Source organism: Ruditapes philippinarum, unplaced genomic scaffold (genome assembly GCF_026571515.1).
Source record: "Ruditapes philippinarum isolate M1 unplaced genomic scaffold, ASM2657151v2 ctg1332_1_1_1_1, whole genome shotgun sequence".
Taxonomy (NCBI): Eukaryota; Metazoa; Mollusca; class Bivalvia; order Venerida; family Veneridae; genus Ruditapes; species Ruditapes philippinarum.
The window spans coordinates 46,283-66,940 of NW_026853962.1; the positions used below are offsets into that span (position 1 = coordinate 46,283).

Here is a 20,658-nt window from a genome sequence, read left to right on the forward strand (position 1 = left end):
GCATATAGTAAAAACTTAAAAAATCTTCTTTTAAAGAACCCATAGAGCTAGAGCTAAGATATCTAGCATGAAACATCTTCTAATAAGTGTCTACCAAGTTTGTTCAAATAAAAGCCCTGGGGTCAAAATTGGCCCTGCCCCAGGGGGTCATTGATTTTCCCTATATGCATATATAGTTAAAACTTAAAAAATCTTCTTTTAAAGAACCCAAAGAGCTAGAGCTAAGATATTTAGCATGAAACATGTTCTAATGGGTGTCTACAAAGTTTGTTCAAATAAAAGCCCTGGGGTCAAAATTGGCCCCGCCCCAGGGGGTCATTGATTTTCCCTATATGCATATAGTAAAGACTTAAAAAATCTTCTTTTAAAGAACCCATAGAGCTAGAGCTAAGATATTTAGCATGAAACATCTTCTCATAAGTGTCTACCAAGTTTGTTCAAATAAAAGCCCTTGGGTCAAAATTGGCCCCGCCCCAGGGGGTCATTGATTTTCCCTATATGCATATAGTAAAAACTTAAAAAATCTTCTTTTAAAGAACCCAAAGAGCTAGAGCTTAGATATTTAGCATGAAACATGTGCTAATGGGTGTCTACAAAGTTTGTTCAAGTAAAAGCCCTGGGGTCAAATTGGCCCGGCCCCGGGGGTCATTGATTTTCCTTATATGTGTATAGCAAAAACTTAAAAAATCTTCTTTGAAAAAACCCAAATAGCTAGAGTTTAGATATTAAGCATGAAACATCTTCTAGTGAGTGTCTACAAAGTTTGTTCAAATAAAAGCCCTGGGGTCAAAATTGGCCCCGCCCTGGGGGGTCATTGATTTTCCTTATATGTGTATGGCAAAAACTTAAAAATCTTCTTTGAAAAAACCCAAATAGCTAGAGTTTAGATATTAAGCATGAAACATCTTCTAGTAAGTGTCTACAAAAGTTGTTCAAATAACAGCCCTGGGGCTAAAACTGGTCCCGCCCCAGAGGTGTCATTGTTTTTAACTATATGTGTATAGTAAAAACTTAAAAAATCTTCTTTTAAAAAACCCAATGAGCTGGAGGTTAGATTGCAGGAAACATCTTTTTGTGGGTGTCTACCAAGTTTGTTCAAATAAAAGCCCTTGGGTTAAAATTGGCCCTGCCAAAGGGGGGGGGGAGGTCATTGTTTTTCATTATATGTGTGTAGTAAAAACTTAACATCATGAAACATCTTCTAATGAGTGTCTTCCAAGTTTGTTCAAATAAAAGCCCTGGGGTTTAAACTAGCCCCGCTCCGGGGGCCTAAATACAGGTGAGCGACCTCAGGGCCATCATGGCCCTCTTGTTTATCAACTGACATTTATTCTATGTGGTAAATATACTGAACACCGGCTAGCATTCATTATCAAACAAACCAGTGGGAATACTTGTAATACAAATAGTAACTACATTTACTTATTTTAAATACGCATATATCCTGATGAATAAAATAAGATATTGTTAAAGTTAAATTAATTTGTCAGAATTGAATGTATAGACCCGACGCAGAAATTAAAAATGTCGGACAGCTCGCAAAACTTTCATAATGTCTGTCCTTCTGAAGATCTTTTATGCTATTGACGTGAAAAACATCCTAATACTTTGCTGCTTTCTCCCTCGCCCTTTCTGTCTGTGATCATGTATGCTCCGTCCTTGAATCGCTTGCCCCACCTGAAACCGAGAGACAGGCTCGCCAACTCATTGTCCTTCGTTAATTTAACCACCTCATATGTATTTGAAGGAGTATCCCACTTTTGTTGGTAAAATTTTCCAAAAGTGCGCATTTCTAGTTTTTAAACGACCGTCTACTGCTGCTCAAAACCGGTTTGTTCAGCCATTTAACATCCAAACGTCAAATTTCAGATTTAAGCCATTTAAATAGTAATAGATGTTTACTTGTAGTTTATTGCATGTAATGACCATTTAGTTTGTTTCAACATTTGTTTATAATTAAACTTCCAAAGAAGTTTTCGGCGTGCGCCGATGTAGCCTTACCATGGTTATTAAGGAGCACATAGCTCGTAAAGGAATTGAAAGTTTACAATAATAGTAAATCTTACTTTTACTTTCGATTCATATCAACTAAGTTTGTTTTTATGATCCAAGTAAAAAATGACATGAAAAGCCCACAAACTTTTTGAACATACTTCGTATATATATACGCATTTATATCATTTATATATATACGCATACTACTGTCTATACGCATTTATATATATATACGCATTTTTATATATATATACACACACATATATATATATATATATATATATATATATATATATATATATATATATATATATATATATATATATATATATATATATATATAATAAATTTAGAGAAAATAAACGTTCATACAGTGCTAAAGTATAAATACCCAATTACTTTCGGCGTATTATGCCTTCATCAGGGGTGTATTACATGTATAGTGTGCACACAATCGAGCACAAAATCTCAATGTTCAATTTTTGATACTATACAGTACACACGTATTGAGATTTTGTGCTCGATTGTGTGCACACTATACATGTAATACACCTCTGATGAAGGCATAATACTCCGAAAGTACTTGGGTATTTATACTTTAGCACTGTATGAACGTTTATTTTCTCCAAATTTATTGTTATTTTTTCCACGTTCTTGTATCCTTCTTGGGATCCAGTGTTTTTGAAAGGTATTTTGTAGATGCAAATATTTTTCACAAACCTATATATATATATATAAAGAAGTTCGATTCCTTGTTAGGATCTCATGTATAAAAAAAGTATGTTTTGGGAAATGCAGAGTACAAAGTTCGTTAATTTTTTATACGTTTATTTCTGTTAGCGCTTTCAAATGTTTTTTACATATCTTCAGACAGTAACGTATAATATAATCATAACAAATATAACAATATTGTCCCTCTGTATAATATTACATGAAAGTGACTCTTTTAGAGAAGAAAAAGAAAAATTTCTAATCAAATTATTAAAACCACAGCTTAATGCTCAATGATATTATCTGTTTAACAAGTTATTTACATATAAGTACATCATATTTATAACAATTTGTTCATTTTTAACCTTTTACCCCATGAGCATATTGCGAAAAATGGCCGTTTTCATTGAAAAGCCTCCTGTAACAAATTCAAACTGCTATGAAACTATGAAAAATGCTTCAATACTGATGAAACTTGGAACAAATGTTGACTAGACCATAGCCTCTGTAACAGCATGCTCAATGGTAAATTTCCTGTTACCATGGCAACGGGGGGACGTCTCAAAATTGCCAAAAATCACTATTTTGCATTGTTTTTTCCATCAAAACTGTTTTGAAAGTGCTGCAACTTCTCAATGAATTGAGATAGAGGAAAAGGCTTTTCAGCGTGGGTTACTAGTTACCCTAAGATCGACCTGAGGCCATTTTTAGCCTGTCACATGTCCAAAATTTTCTTGGCGATGAGGGTGGCTGCCGCCCCCTTCAAATTCCTCTAACATAAGGGGGCACATCCCCCTCCTTCTGGCAACCCCCTGATGTAACATTTGGATGGGGAACGGCGCCAAAAAAGTGATCACTTTTTTAACAACATTTCTCAAACGAAAAACAGTGTTCGGGGCCTATATAGTGCATTTTTTCACTGTTTGAGGCCTCAAAAAAAAAGGGGGGAAAGCTGTCGAAACTTGCTTATATATGGGAAAAGGTTAACCCATTACTTCATATACACGCCTTTTAACGCCTTTTTCACCCCCCCCCCCCCCTTTTTGTTGTCTCAAATGATGAAAAAATGCCTTATTTAGGCCCCCAACACTTGTTTTTGTTTGAGAAATGTTGTTAAAAAAAGTGACCTCTTTTTCGGCGCGGCCCCCCAACCAAAAGATACATCAGGGGGTTGCCAGAAGGGGGATGTGCCCCCTTCTGTTTGGGGGGTTTGAAGGGGGGCGGAGTCCCCCTCATCGCCAAGAAAAATTTTGGACTTGTGAGAGGCTGTAAATGACCCCAGATTGATCATAAGGTAACGTGTAACCAACGCTAAAAAGCATTTGACTCTATCTCAATCCATTGAGAAAGTGCAGCACTTTGAAATCAATTTTGATGGAAAAAATCAACGCAAAATAGTGATTTTTGGCAATTTTGAGATGTCCCCTCGTTGCCATGGTAACAGAAAATTTAAGCCTGAGCATGTTGTTGCAAGTGCAATGGTCCAGTCAACATTTGTGCCAAGTTTGATTAGTGTTGAAGCAGTTTTTATAGTATTATAGCAATTTGAATTTGTAACGGGAGACTTTTCAATGAAAACAGCCATTTTTCACAAAATGCTCATGAAGTAATGGGTTAATGAAAAAAATAAAAAAAATTACAAAACAACAATTTTTCTTCAAATTTTTATGACAGGCCATGTTTAAACATGAAAAAACGCGATTTAGGGTAATTTCAAGTATTTTCATCATTTTCAGTTAACCCATTACTTCATATACACGCCTTTTAACGCCTTTTTCACCCCCCCCCCTTTTTTGTTGTCTCAAATGATGAAAAAATGCCTTATTTAGGCCCCAAACACTTGTTTTTGTTTGAGAAATGTTGTTAAAAAAAGTGACCTCTTTTTCGGCGCGGCCCCCCAACCAAAAGATACATCAGGGGGTTGCCAGAAGGGGGATGTGCCCCCTTCTGTTTTGGGGGGTTTGAAGGGGGGCGGAGTCCCCCTCATCGCCAAGAAAATTTTTGACTTGTGAGTGGCTGTAAATGACCCCAGATTGATCATAAGGTAACGTGTAACCAACGCTGAAAAGCATTTGACTCTATCTCAATCCATTGAGAAGTTGCAGCACTTTGAAATCAATTTTGATGGAAAAAATCAACGCAAAATAGTGATTTTTGGCAATTTTGAGATGTCCCCTCGTTGCCATGGTAACAGAAAATTTAAGCCTGAGCATGTTGTTGCAAGGACAATGGTCCAGTTAACATTTGTGCCAAGTTTGATTAGTGTTGAAGCAGTTTTTATAGTATTATAGCAATTTGAACTTGTAACGGGAGACTTTTCAATGAAAACAGCCATTTTTCACAAAATGCTCATGAAGTAATGGGTTAAATTAATCATTGTATAACAAAATTAGAATCTAATCATTTGATGTTCCACCTAAAACGTATTTCCCACTTTGTTTAATTTGATATGTACTTCTTTGACATGTATAATGCTATGAATGGACTGTAAACATTTAACATGTATTTCTTGTTCTGACAATTTCAATGTACATTGTATCACAATGTTGCAATTAGCTTTGTAATATTGTAGTTGTATATATTGTAAATTATGTTTTTCTTAGAGGCCCACATGGAAGATTGGGAAACCAAATGTGTTGCCTCGATAAATAAAGCGTTTACTTACTTACTTTCTTAGGCCTATGATTTAAACTAAGAACTAATCTTAAAAAGAAATGTTTCCGCTATACAGCCTGTCCGTGGTACATAATGTGGACTGCTGCCAGATGCAATTAAATTTGAAATCCCCGCTTCAAAGATTTATAATTAACCTTTTTCTCTATAATTAGTCCCCTACCGGTTTACCGGAGGGGACTTTAGGTTTACCCTCCGTCCGTCTGTCCGTCTGTCTGTCTGTCCGTCCGTCCGTCCACAAAACTGGATCCCGCGATAACGCAAAAAGTACTGAAAATATTTTAATGAAACTTGATATATGGATAGATGGCAGTATGGAGATTATGCACGTCTTTTTCTTTTCTTCCTATGTTGAAAATTCTGGTTGCTATGGCAACAAATAGACTGAAAATATGGCAAATTTTACACATAACCTGGATCCCGCGATAACGCAAAAAGTACTGAAAATATTTTTATGAAACTTGATATATGGATAGATGGCAGTATGGAGATTATGTACGTCTTTTTCTTTTCTTCCTATGTTGAAAATTCTGGTTGCTATGGCAACAAATAGACTGAATTTCAAGATTTCTGATTCTAGTTTTTAAGTTTTTTCACTATAAGTTCTTTATTTCTTAAGGTATTTTTTTCAAACTTTAAATATAAGTTGCTTGTCATCAACCACATCATATGTGACAAGGTTTACAACTCTAGCACAAAATTTATCAGAATTACCTCCCTTGAACTTAAAATTTTCATGAAAAAAACATTGTTTTTTTTAATAACTTCTTTTTCTGAATGTATCTACTTCAAACTTCATATAAATGTTTCTTATTATCACTTAACATTTGTGAGTGTTCAATACTCTAGCAAGACTATTTCCAGAATGATGCCCCTTTTGAACTTAGACTTTTTTTTGAGAAATTGGTAATTTTTACTCCAACTTCTTCAATCATGATAGGATTTTAAAAATGTTATATTTTGATAACAGGGATGTTTAAAAAATAACTTTAGTGTGTCCTTCAGTCCGTCTGTCTGTACATAAAAACTGTTTCCTGTGATCACTTTTAAAGAACTTTTTCAACAAATTTACTTAAAATAGGAACATAAGTGAATGGCCAATGGCCCTTCAGAATGTTGCTTGGGCTCTTACCGGTAGGGGACTTATGGATTGCTTGCAATACTATGATAATTGCTTGTTATATAAATTATTTGTGTAAGGCATATAAATTATTTGTGTAAGGCATACAAAAGATGTATCTACACATGCATATTTTTACTGATTAAAGAGATGAACTGATTGTGCTTTTTAATGCAATATTTTGGGTTGTAAAGTGTTATTAATAGTGTTGGAATTCATTTTACTTTTATTATTATTTGAACTTTACATGTATTTCTTAAACCTTAATTAGGGTGTCGAATTTAGGATCGCCATGTCGAAATACCGGACCCTCAACAGACAAAGCTCATACTATTATTACATGGAAAACCTTAGATGCTACCTAAAAAGTAGTGTTTGAAAAGCATGCGAAAATGTCAGATACTGTAAAGTGAGGTGTCGAAATTAGGATATACATAAAAATGTTAAATTGTAACGGAAATTTATCGTAAGGAGTCGAAATATGAGTACTTTACTCTATTAAGTGAAGTAAATGCAGAAATCAAATGAAAATTTCTTAAGTCCTAATCAGCTGAAATTATTTCTAAATCCAAGTGTTTTCCAGAGTAAAAATCCTTGAAAATTGTCAAAGTGTTAACTTTCCAGAGTTTCCAGAACTGTTTCATGGCCATTTCTTTTGATGAAAAAGTAAAGTTCCAGAGTTCTCCATAAAAATTGTTCCAGAGAACTCTGTAAATACTGTGGAAGAAAGCTTGTTTCCATGAAAATTGGTTATTTTCCAGAGTTTTTCCTGAAAGACTGTGGAAAATCTACAGACGGGGGTCAGTATGTTGAAAATTTTTCCCATTTTGTCTAAAACATCGCAAAATTTCCCAATTCTAGGGATTTGGTCATGTTCCTAAAGTGCTGAGAAAAAAAAACCTGTATTTAAATAACCCTGCTTCTTAAGTGCTTTTGTCCTATGTTTGTATGTCAAATTATGCTACAGATCCCATGTCAAGTTATGTAATGTTATATTAACAGATCAGACAATGATGATATGGGAGACAGATTGTCAGAAGAGAAGTCGTAGTGACCTCATTGACCTTGATGTTGTGTTGAACACTGTCACTGAGACTCTAGCAGCTAGAATGTAAATATATTTTAATATTCAAGTAAATCAAGTTGTATAGTTAGTTGTTTTTATGTTATATTTAAATGATATTTGTTTGTTAAGATTCAGGGAAGAACTAGTGATCAAAATATACTGACTTTGGAACATAACACAATAATAATTATAAAAAAATGTGTTCAAGGGCATTGAGTTTTATTTGACATGATGGGACTTGAAATAAATGTAGATAGATTAATGTTCCATTTGATGTAGGTCTACACAAATAACTTGTGTGCAAATTTGGAATTTTAGAAGCTGGACATTATTAAAAAGTAAAAAATGTTGAAAGTTTAATTCATCAGGTTTTGACCTATGAATCATCAAATTGTCTTACCAGATAAAGGATTTCCTTTGCCAAGTGACTTGAAATCACTGTTGTGGTTTTAAATCCCCTCAATGACTTTGGATTCTTTCATGCGAGGAAGCTACCCAGCTAGTTTAAGGAATGTTGATGGCTCTACTCAGGGTGCCTGTATTACATTTGGGTCACCTAAGTCTTCCTCCACTAGTAAAGTTGGAAAGTCATCATATGACATTTAAAATGTTGTTGTGTCATAAAACAAAAATTAAAAAGATAAAAAAAAAATAAATAATAAGCCCATTATAAAGTCACATATGTCATTGATTCCTTTTCCACATGTCATGTTTGGATATTAAGTATAGGTTAGTGTTAAATAATATGTATTAATGCATATTATTAAACATTAACCTATTTAATGATCAACATTATTTTTTCAACCAAAAACAAGGCATTTCACTAAATCACCGATAGCTCTGCCCTTTTGCATTACAAGATGTCTACACTTTGTCAAGTTTCTAACATATCACATTTAGATAAGCTAAATAAATGGCCCTATCAACAAATAATCAGACACATTTTTTTACTGAAATGTCACAGAATTTATACCTTTATCTACAGTAAGACTAAAATATCTGGGGGTAAAACAATGGAGTTAATGAAATGTGTACATCCTTTATAAATACATTGAAAATGTGAGAAAATACATTAGATTAATAATCTATACAAATTTGTTATTTACTAACATTTAAAATCCCTATTGATTTGCTCATTTGAAAAACAGTTTTTCTGTGTGTCAATCTAGGTTTTCCATTTACATTGAGTTTTCCAGCCAAAAAATGTAATCATTGTTTTCTTAACATCAAGGATTGTTAATGCAGTTCATTCCTATCAACTGAAAGAAAATTATGTTTTGGTTACTTTTTCTAGAAAAAAAGAGTTTAAAACAGTCAGCAATTTATAACAGACATTTTTCTTAGTGTTAAAAGGATATAAAAAAAGTTACTATGTAATCATTTGTCTCTGCATGTCCCACATGTATTATCTATATAATAAATTAATTGATTGTATCCTCACATTTAAGTAACATCTGACCTCGCTTAATTGTTTTTTACCTTGGCATTGTTTTGCTAACCTAGATATTTTACAATTCAGAGTGTTAATCAAGAATGTCAGACATAATCCCCTTCGGACAAAATCCCCTTCGCCTATCCGGACAAAATCCCCTTCATGGGTGGACATAATCCCCTTCATGTTTTTGCAAGGCTGGACAAAATCCCCTTCACTACCCGGACAAATTCCCCTTGTTTCATAGGTTTCTAATTATTATTATGCTCCATAAAAATTTATGAATAATGTATTACTATACTCCCTAAAAAATTGATGAATAATGAACTTTTGTTTTTTTATTTATAATTATGTATCAATAGTTAACCTTTATTTAGTTTAGAAGTTTTCATTAAAGTTATGGTAAATTATCAACTGCATAACACATATTTGATTAGGCAATTTCTTTAATTGTTTTAAATTGATTAGTATCAAAAACATTTTTTTTAGCCAATAATTGTTTCATTGATTAAGTTGATAATTCTAATTGATACATACTGTCCATTGTTACAATTTCTATTGATGAATGAGTGATAATTTAATCAAACCAAGATCACTGTACTACTTGATTGATTGTTATGAATGCTTTAACAAAGCAATTTTAATGTGATTAAAATGTGCTAATTGAATGTGCTTTTCTGCTGAAATAATTTTTACTTATTTATACATTAAGATATTTACCACACAGCATAATGCAGTATGTCACTCTCTTACCCACTTTATAAACCGAGGGGGATTTTGTCCTAGGTAGCAATTTTATGAAGGGGATTTTGTCCACTTCAAAATTTCACACATGAAGGGGATTATGTCCACCCATGGAGGGGATTATGTCCAGATATACAAAAATGCATGAAGGGGATTTTGTCCGAAGGGGATTATGTCCGTACACCGTTAATCACACCTCTAACTCCTCCCTAATATAATGCATTATTGAAATTTGTTAGACTGGTTAGACAACAGATTAGGTAAATTTTATTTAGTTAGTACACATTAACCAAAGTTAGACTTAGCAGAAATTTGAAAAATACTACAATGTGATTGGACAAAAAATAATGTTGATCATTAATTCTTTTTAAGTGTTCATATTTCACATACTGATTGATTTTGGGATTACTAAGTCAAAGGTCAAGGTCACAGGGGCCTTAAATGTCAGAATGGTTTCAGCACATTATCTTCATAAATCTGTTTGGATCCGAGAGGTTAATTGAAAAAATCGTCCAGAATTCGAGTAGACAGGTTCCGGATCCGAAAGGTTTTTTAAGTATTGAAAATAGAACGAACAAAATCGGGACCGGACACTTCGTTTGGATAAGAAAGGATTCCGGATTAGAAGGGTTCGGATTAGCAAGGCTCCACTGTATTGAATCATTATGGTACAAAATAATATTGAATTTGATACATTCAAATCCTTAAAATAAATATCATACTTTTAAAAGCATTTCCATATCAAAAGGTTTTTCTGGTCTGGTATCAACATTTTCCGTATTATTCATGCTGCCATAGAAAGGTAAATTAAAAAAAATCTGGCTAAAAACATTTCCTTAGCACTCCATAATTTTTTTTTACAATCTGACACAAGTCTTAATCCAGTTTACTCAGGTAATTATGTTCATTACACCTCAATTTATTAACACACATCAATTGCATTATGCTTACCATATTTAGCAGTAGGGAGTAGACGCTACATCACTTGATACCTGTGTATACATGTAATCTGTGTAATTGAGGTAAGAGGTGTGTAGAGTTTGTTTGAAGAATACTGACAACTGGATTATAATTGGACTTAATTATTTTGCCCCTCTATGTGTTAAAACAGGTATTATTTATCTGATTAATGGACAATTAAAAGGTGTGAAAGTTAGACAAAGCAATTCATTGGGACCAGACAATTATGGTTGATTGTCACATACACTGAAAGACTTTTCTAACCCAACACTTGTGTATTTGGGTTATTAAATTATGGTTATTGGTAAAATTAAGAGTATAGATACAAAAATGTCATGTAAATGAACACTTCACACATGTATTGTAAAAAAAAGTTATTGTAGTCAATAAGTATAAAAGTATAAAATTTAACAGAAAAAAAACATAAGTAACAGAAAATTAATCTCAAAATTCACAACACAATGATGTGAAATGATTGTTTTATCCGGAAGACGGACAAAACCCCACCAGTTAAAACCCCACCACTCAAAATTTTATAGAGTGGACAAAACCCCACCACTTAATTGTATAGAGTGGACAAAACCCCACCACTAAATTTCACAGAGTGGACAAAACCCCACCACTTATTGGGCAAGATTTGATGAATTATAATATATATAATATACACATTTTTTTCACATTTTATTTTTTAATTTCAATATAACATTTGTGTAATATAAGAATGAACAATTTTATTAACATTTCATTTCATTTTATTGGCAAATCAATGCATGTACATCTTGCATGTGCAATATGCAAAAAAGGTGTTACAAACTGTACACAAAAAACTTAATCCTAATCCCTGAAGAACAAAACAGATTATTTATTGATGTTTTGATTGCAAAAAAGGTGTTACAAACTGTAACTCCTTATTGATGAGTTGTTCACACATTATTTTGGGTTTCTGCTGATGCACAATTGTCTGTTTTTTAACATGTTTACAAGAAAGTTGTGTCCACTCTATAAAACTGAAGTGGTGGGGTTTTGTCCACTCTGTAAAATTTAGTGGTGGTGTTTTGTCCACTCTATGAAATGTAGTGGTGGGGTTTTGTCCACTCTATAAAATTTTGAGTGGTGGGGTTTTAACTGGTGGGGTTTTGTCCTACATTCGTTTTATCACAGTTCTTATCACATAATAAGTAAAACATAATATAAATCAGTTAATATCCAATATGTCCTCCCTGAGCTTGTATCACTTTCATACACCTCTGTCTGTGGGTTCGAATCCCAACAGGGACTTTGGATTCTTTCATTTGAGGAAGCTATCTATATCCAGCTAGCTTACGGAACGTCGGTTGTTCTACTCAGGTGCCCGTACGTGCCTGAAATAATGCATGGAAGGGCACCTGAAGTCTTCCTCCACCAGTAAAGCTGGAACGTCGTGATATGACCTATACTGTGTTGATGTGACGTAAAACCCCAAAACAAACAAACAAATACACCTCTGTCTCATGGACATTACGTAGTTCCTCAGAAATCTCTGTGGAATGTTTGTCCATTCCTGCACCAGGGCCTGTTGAAGCTCTGGTAGGTCCGGGGTTATACTGCTCGCCTGGGCACATGCCTATTCAACTTATTCCACAGGTGTTCAATAACATTCAAATCTGGAGACTTGGACGGCCAGGGTAGCTGCTGAATGTTTTGCTGTTGAGGTTCCGGATTGCATGTGCTGTGTGTGCCGGTGCACCGTCGTGAATAAGTTTCATACCCCTTCCATCAGCTTGAAGATGAGGAATATTGACAGGAATAAGAATGTCATGTTGATATTTTACAGAAGTCAGTTTTCCTCGAATGATGATCAAGTCGGTCTTGGTATGTAGGGACATACCAGCCCAAACCATTACGGAACCACCACCATACTGGTCACATTGAATGATGCAGGCGTCGTTCAACCGTTCCCCTCGCCGTCGGTAAACTCAAACTCGACCGTCACTATGGAACAAATTAAAGCGACTTTCATCCGTGAAGAGAACATTTGCCCACTCTGCACATGTCATGCAATGATGCTGGCGGGCCCACTGTTCCCTCTGTTGACAATGACGTGCAGTCAGGATAACGCCACGATATGGTCGTCTTGCTCGAATGTTCTGGTCGGGGAGACACCTGATATCGGTCTTGCTGCTAATGCGTCTGTCATGCAAACCAACTGTTGTTAAGGCAGTTGATTCGGCAGTCTTAAATCGGTTTTGAAGACGATTTGCAATAATCTGGGCATCTTGTACAGGTGTTGTGACCCTTCCACGAGACTGCCGCCGCTTGTCCTCAACTCGGCTGGTGCGTTGGTACGAGTGTAGAAGGTCGTTGAATTCATACCACTTGCCCCTTACCGCTGTGGGTTTGAATCCCGACAGGGACTTTGGATTCTTTCATGTGGGGAAGCTATCCAGCTAGCTAACAGAACGTCGGTGGTTATACTCAGGTGCCCGTTCGTGCCTGAAATAATTCACGGAAGGGCACCTCAGGTCTTCCTCCACCAGTAAAGCTGGAACGTCGCCAAATGACCTATACTGTGTCGGTGTGACGTAAAACCCTAACAAACAAACTTTAACAGAAGTCTGGCTATGACAGACACATTTCTGCCAAAAACTCGGGCCACCTGAAAATATACAAACAAGATGTGATGTTTTTTTCTTCTTCTAGAAAAAGTAATTATTTTATTTTGAGCAAATTATGACAAATATCATAAATAAAGCAGTATTAACTTGGCATTGTTAGTATTTAAAAATATATCACAAACTTACCTGTCTGGCTGAATGACCTGCCTAAAGCATGCCGGTTGCGCGTGTGCTCTTATAATTGCATGTGAGCCATTTTAAGTTTTACAGGATATCTATGATTTTTCAATGTTGCTAACTAATACTATAGTTATATTGAAATAAAATCGAAAATGTTTGCCAAAATCGTTTCCTCGTGCAAAAAGTTGATTTCATACCTATAGAACGTGCGGAACCGATAATCCATCATGGATGAATGATTTCGTTGAAAATATTTGCAAAAAGTAGTCAGACTGGTTCTGGTAAAATATAAGTAAGATATCTTGAACTGTTTTTGTGAAATACGAATTTAAAAAGTGTTTCGTTGGAAAAGTCTTTCAGTGTATGACAGGGAGTTGTATAATTCAGACCATTTATATAGGAAAATACGTTGGGAGGACTGGAAATAGGTCGGATAAGACAGGGAGTCGTTGAAATCAGGGGGTAGCTAAGGCAGTCTCGACTGTGCTATAATTGCTTTATTGATTGTTTTTCGTCACCTTCAATAAATATTTTGATATACTGCAATAGAAATATTTATTTAATCTTTTGTAATGAATTTTAATGATACGTCATAAAGTAACGGAAATTAATGGAAACCTTCAGTGAATTCGGATAATCACTGAATCGGATAAGAGTAAACAACAATTGACAAATGCTGGTACGATATTATAATTATGTCTCAGCCACTTGTTTAACATCGTAGATGAACTTACCCTGGAGGACATAACATTTTTGCTAATTTATTTATGCCCCCCCCCCTTTCCCCTCTTCAAAGAAAAAGGGGTATATTGTTTTGCTAATGTCGGTCCGTCGGTAGACCACATGGTTTCCTCTGATTATCTTGAAAACTATTTATCACAAAGTCTTCATATTTCACATAGTGATTGGTCATAACTAGTAGATGACCCCTATTTATTTTTGGGTCACTAGGTCAAAGGTCAACGTCACACATGCCTTAAATATCAAAATGGTTTCCGCTGATTATCTTGAAAAGTATTCATCACAAAGTCTTCATATTCCACAAATTGATTGATCATAACTAGAAGATGACCCCTATTGATTTTGGGGTCACTAGGTCAAGGGTCACGTTCACAGGGGCCTTAAATGTCAAAATGATTTCCGCTGATTATTTTGCAAAGTATTCATCACAAAGTTCTCATATTTCACATATTGATTGGTCATTACTAGTAGATGAACTCTATTGATTTTGGGGTCACTAGGTCAAAGGTCAAGGTCGTAGGGGCCTCAAATGTTAGAATGGTTTCCGCTCATTATCTTTGTTACAATTCATCACAAAGTCTTCATATTACACATATTGATTGGTCATAACTAGTAGATGACCCCTATTAATTTTGATGTCACTAGGTCAAAGGTCAAGGTCACACGGGCCTTAAATGTCAAAATGGTTTCTGCAGAATATCTTGAAAAGTATTCATCACAATGTCTACATATTTCACATATTGATTGGTCATAACTAGTAGACGACCCCTATTGATTTTTAGGTCACAGGTCAAGGTCACAGGGGCCTTGAATGGTAATATGATTTCCTATTATTATCTTGGTTACTATTTTCACAAAATCTTCAAATTTCACATATTGATTGGTCATAACTAGTAGATGACCCCTATTGATTTTAGGGTCACCAGGTCAAAGGTCAAGGTCACAGGATCTTTGAATGGTGTTATTATTTCAGCTCATCTTAAAAGATAATAATCACAAAGTCTTAAGATTACACATATTGATTGGTCATAACCAACAGATGATATGTATTGCTGTTGGGGTCACTAGATCAAAGGTCAAGGTCACAGGTGCCTTAAATGTCTGAATGGTTTCCATTTATTATCTAAAAAACTATCACAAAGTCTTCATATTTCACATACTGATTAGTCATTACTAGAAAGTGATTCCAATTGATTTTGGGGTCACTAGGTCAAAGGTCAAGGTCACAGGGTTCTAAAATGTTAGTATGGTTTCTGCTAATTATCTTGAAAGCTATTTATCACAAAGTCTTCTTGCTTCTTATATTGATTGGTCATAACTATTAGATGACCCCTATTGATTTTGGGTCGCAAGTTCAAAGGTCTACGTAACAGAGGCCTTAAATGTCTCATTATCTTGTGTGTGTTGTGTCTGTGTGTTTGAAAATCTTCTTGTGAAACTTGGCGGGATTGATCAAAGAATTTCATTCCATGCAGAAATCTAGTTGCCATGGCAACCAAAAGGAATTAATTATAAGTATAAATTTAAAAAATCTTCTTGGAAAGACCCACAAGGCCTAGAGCAAAGATATTTTGCATAAGGCTTTGTCTGGTAGACCTCTACCAAGATTGTTCAAATTATAGCCCAGGGGTCAAAATTGGCCCCACCCCGGGGGTCATTGATTTTCACTATATGTACTAGTTAAAACTGAAAATACCTTCTTATCTGAAGACACAAAACTTAGAGCTTTGATATTTGGTATATGATATCATCTATAGGTACTCTACCAAAGTTGTTCAAATTTTACCTCTGGCGTCAAAATTAGCCCCGCCCCAGGGGTCATAATTTTTCCTTATATGTATATGTAAAAACTTAAAATATCATCTTCTCTGAATTGAGAAAGGCTAGAGGTTAGATATTTTGCATGAAAGATTTTGTAGTGAGCCTCTACCAAGATTGTTCAAATTATAGCCCTGGGGTCAAAATTGGCCCTACCCCAGGGGTCATTGATTTTCACTATGTACATATATTAAAAAAATTAAAAAAACTCATGTCTGAAGGTAGAAGGCTTAGAGCTTTGATATTTGGTATATGTTATTATCTATAGGTACTCTACCAAAGTTGTTCAAATTTTTGCCTCTTAGTGTCAAAATTAGCCCTGCCCCGGGGTCATAGGTTTTCCTTTCATGTAAATAGTAAAAACTTTAAAAAATCATCTTCTCTAATTGACAAAGGCTAGAGGTTAGATATTTTGCATGAAACATTGTGTAGTGAACCTCTAGCAAGATTGTTCAAATTATAGCCCTGGGGTCAAAATTGGCCCAGCCCCAGCCCGGGTGTCATTGATTTTCAGTCACTATGTCATAAAGTAAAAAATTAAAAATCTTCTTGTCTTCTATACTAATCTGATAATAACAATTAGATAGGTCAGTGATCTATGCATTATGGCAATCTTCAATTGTATAGAAATAAAAAATTGTGTTCCTACATTACTATTTAGTGTTGCGGGGGCGTCTGTGGCCGAGTGGTTAAGGTTGTTTACTTCAAACCATTTGCCCCTCACTGCTGTGGGTTCAAATCCCAACTGGGACATTGAATTCTTTCAAGTGAGGAAGCTATCCAGCTAGCTTACGGAACATCGGTGGTTCTACTCAGGTACCCGTTCGTGCCTAAAATAATGCATGGAAGGGCACCTGAGGTCTTCCTCCACCAGTAAAGCTGGAACATCACCATATGACCTAAACTGTGTCGGTGTGACGTAAAACCCAATAAAACAAACAGTGTTGTATTAATGCAGTGGCATAGCATTTTTGACATATGCAATCTTGTTTTATCTATTTTTGTATTCACATGTATTAAAATGAATGATAAGAGATTGCAAAAATAAAATATTTGTATTGCAATTTCAAATGCATTCCCATTTCTTTCCTTAGACTATTCTGCCAATAACATGAACAAACATGTAAAAAAAACTTCAAATCCGAAATTTTCTTTTGGTCCGGACGAGTTTGGATTAGACATGTTGCACTGTAGATACCCCTATTTGATTTTGGGATCTATTGGTCAATGGTCAATGTCAGAGGGTCCTTAAATGTTAGAATGGTTTCTGCTCATTATCTTGAAAACTGTTTATCACAAAGTCTTCCTGTATCACATACTGATTGGTCATAACTAGTAGATGACCCCTATTGATTTTGGGGTCACTAGTTCAAAGGTAAAGGTCACAGGGGCCTTAAATGTCAGAATGGTTTCTGTTGATAATCTTGAAAACTATTTATCACTAAGTCTTTATATTTTACATATCCATTGGTTATAACTGGTAGATCACCCCTATTAATTTTAGGGTCTTTAGGTCAAAGGTCAACATCACAAGGACCTTAAATCTTTCTGTCCTTTGGTAGACACATGGTTTCTGCTGATTATTGTCCCCCGCCTTTTCGAAGAAAAAAGGGGGATATAGTAATAGGCTCCGTCTGTCTGTCCGTCCGTCCGTCACACTTTCGTGTCTGGTCCATAACTTTGTCATTTATTGAAGGAATCTGAAATAACTTGGCACAAATGTTTGTTATAATAAGACGATGTGTCATGCGCAAAAACCAGACCCCTACCTCCAGGGTCAAGGTTGAACTTGCTCATTCAAGGTCAACATTGTCTATTTGAGGGTATATGTCGTGTCCGGTCCATAACTTTTTTATCTTTGAAGGGATTTTGTAAATACTTGCCACAATTGCTCACAATAATGGGAAGATGTGTCATGAGTAACAACCGGTCACCTACCTCCAAGGTCAAGGTCACAATTGGAGGTCAAAGATTAACATAGCCTGTTACAGGGTATATTTCGTGTCCGGTCCATAACTTTGTCATTTATTGAAGGAATCTGAAATAACTTGGCACAAATGTTTGTTATAATAAGACGATGTGTCATGCGCAACAACCAGACCCCTACCTCCAGGTGAACTTTGTCATTTATTGAAGGAATTTGAAATAACTTGGCACAAATGTTTGTTATAATAAGACGATGTGTCATGCGCAACAACCAGACCCCTACCTCCAGGGTCAAGGTCGCACTTGCTCATTCAAGGTCAACATTGTCTATTTGAGGGTATATCTCGTGTCCGGTCTATAACTTTCTTATCTTTGAAGGGATTTTGTAAATACTTGCCACAATTGTTCACAACAAGGTGATGATGTGTCATGCGCAACAATCGGTCACCAACCTACAAGGTCAAGGTCACACTTGGAGGTCTAAGATTAACATAGTCTGTTATAGGGTTTTTTTTTTGTCTGGTCCATAACTTTTTTATATATCAACGGATTTTGAAAATACTTGGCACAAATATTCACTATAATAAGACAATGTGTCATGCACAACACCTGCATCCCTACCTCCAAGGTCAAGGTGACATTTAGAGGTCAAAAATTAACATAGTCTTTAAAAGGGTATATATTGTGTCCAATGTAGAACTTCTTCATTGTTCAAGGGATTTTGAAATAACTTGGCACAAATAGTCACAATAATAAGACGCTATGTCAAGTACAACACCTGCACCCCTACCTCCAAGGTCAAGGTCACACTTAGAGGTAAAAAGGTAACAGAGTCTGTTATATGGTATATTTTGTGTCCTGTCCATAACTTCTTCATAGATCAAGGGATTTTGAAAATACTTGGCACAAATAGTCACAATGATAAGATGATATGTCATGCACAACACCTGCACCCCTACCTCCAAGGTCAAGGTCACACTTAGAGGTCAAAGCTTAACATGATAGATTTTTAAATTCAGTGTTTCATTTTATTTCTTTAATAAATTTATTGTTGCATTTGCAGATCTAGCATTGATCATAATTTTGGACTGAAAATCCTTTGATCCCTGCCTCAATTTTTTGAAATAGCACAATTTTTTAGCTCGACTATTCGATAAGAATAAGTAGAGCTATTGCAGTCACCCGAGCGTCGGCGTCGGCGTCGGCGTAACCACTTATGTTAAAGTTTTTGTAATAGTTCAAATATTTTCAAAGTCCATTGACATATGGCTTTGAAACTTTGCACACTTGTTCACCATCATGACCCCAACCTGTAGACAGGAGGAGGTAACTCTATCAAGTATTTTGACAGAATTATGCCCCTTTTTCGACTTAGAATTTACGTTAAAGTTTTTGTAATAGTTCAAATATTTTCAAAGTCCATTGACATATGGCTTTGAAACTTTGCACACTTGTTCACCATCATGACCCCAACCTGTAAACAGGAGGAGGTAACTGTATCAGGCATTTTTTTTACTATCAAGCACTAAGAATAGTCGAGCATGCTGTCCTACCGACAGCTCTTGTTGCTTCATATGAAACTTCCCCGAGGCGGGGGACGTTGGTAACTCTGTTACAATTTCTTGTCTTAAAAAGTAATTCTCACAAAGTGTTCATATTTTACATACTGATTGGTCGTAACTAGTAGATGATCCCTATTTGATTTTGGGGATCTATTGGTCAAAGGTTAAGGTCAGAGGGGCCCTAAATGTCAGAATGGTTTCTGCTCATTATCTTGAAAATTATTTCCCACAAAGTCTTTATATTTCACATACTGATTGGTCGTAACTAGTAGATGACCCCTATTGATTTTGAGGTCACAAGGTCAAAGGTCAAGGTCACAGGGGCATTTAATGGCAGAATGGTTTACGCTCATTATACCAATGATAGCTTTCATTTAGTTTCAGGTCATATGTTGCGCATTATTTTTCTTTTTCCATAAATGAACCCCTCCATGTACTAATTTAAGGCAAGTTTCTACTATCAAAATTTCCAATAATATGAGTCAAGGGCTAGAAAAGGGGGCATATGTTTCATTTGATATTTCATTTTAATGTCATTGTCTAGGGATGTTTATGACACAGACGAGGAGCAATCGGCTGTATATCTATTGGAAAAGTATCTTACAAAAGACATAACATATATGGTAAGTTAAATTAAATATTGTGAGCCTGTCTTTGAAATTCTAGGTAAAGAACATTATATGATAGGATTTGCAAGATATTGATTTTCTTGAACATTGTAAATTTTTGAGTAATTGTGGTTGATCACATACAGGTGTCGCTTTTATGACTCTGTAAAATGGTATTGCACGCCGTTCTCAGTTAGAATTTACACCCTTAGTTTTTAGCTCGACTTTTTTTTTTAAAAAATAAAGTAGAGGTATTGCTATAGTCGTGGCGACGTTGCCGTTGCCATCCGCAAACTTGTACCTGGATCATAACTTTTTTATTTCTTGGTGTATTGTCTTCATACTTGGCCACAACAACCCTTGGGACAAGACCTTTCAGTAGACAACACTAACCTTGACCTTCATCTATAAATGACCTTGACCTTCAAGGTTAAAAGTCCAAATTTTGCTTGTTCATGCTGTTATTGGCTGTAACTTTGTTATTTTTGAATGGATTGTCTTCAAACTTGAACATAATAATCTTCAAGG

The 20,658-nt window shown here is 35.3% G+C and overlaps 1 protein-coding gene across 1 annotated transcript in view; it reads left to right on the forward strand.

Moving 5' to 3' along the window:
- Positions 1 to 20,658, forward strand: part of LOC132738508 (uncharacterized) — a gene marked incomplete at its 5' end in the record, with an annotated part of 181,797 nt that overhangs the window by 45,425 nt on the left and 115,714 nt on the right. The window contains 2 exon segments of the mRNA XM_060726011.1: positions 7,502 to 7,610; positions 20,067 to 20,145. Coding sequence (XP_060581994.1) covers positions 7,502 to 7,610; positions 20,067 to 20,145 — 188 coding nt within the window.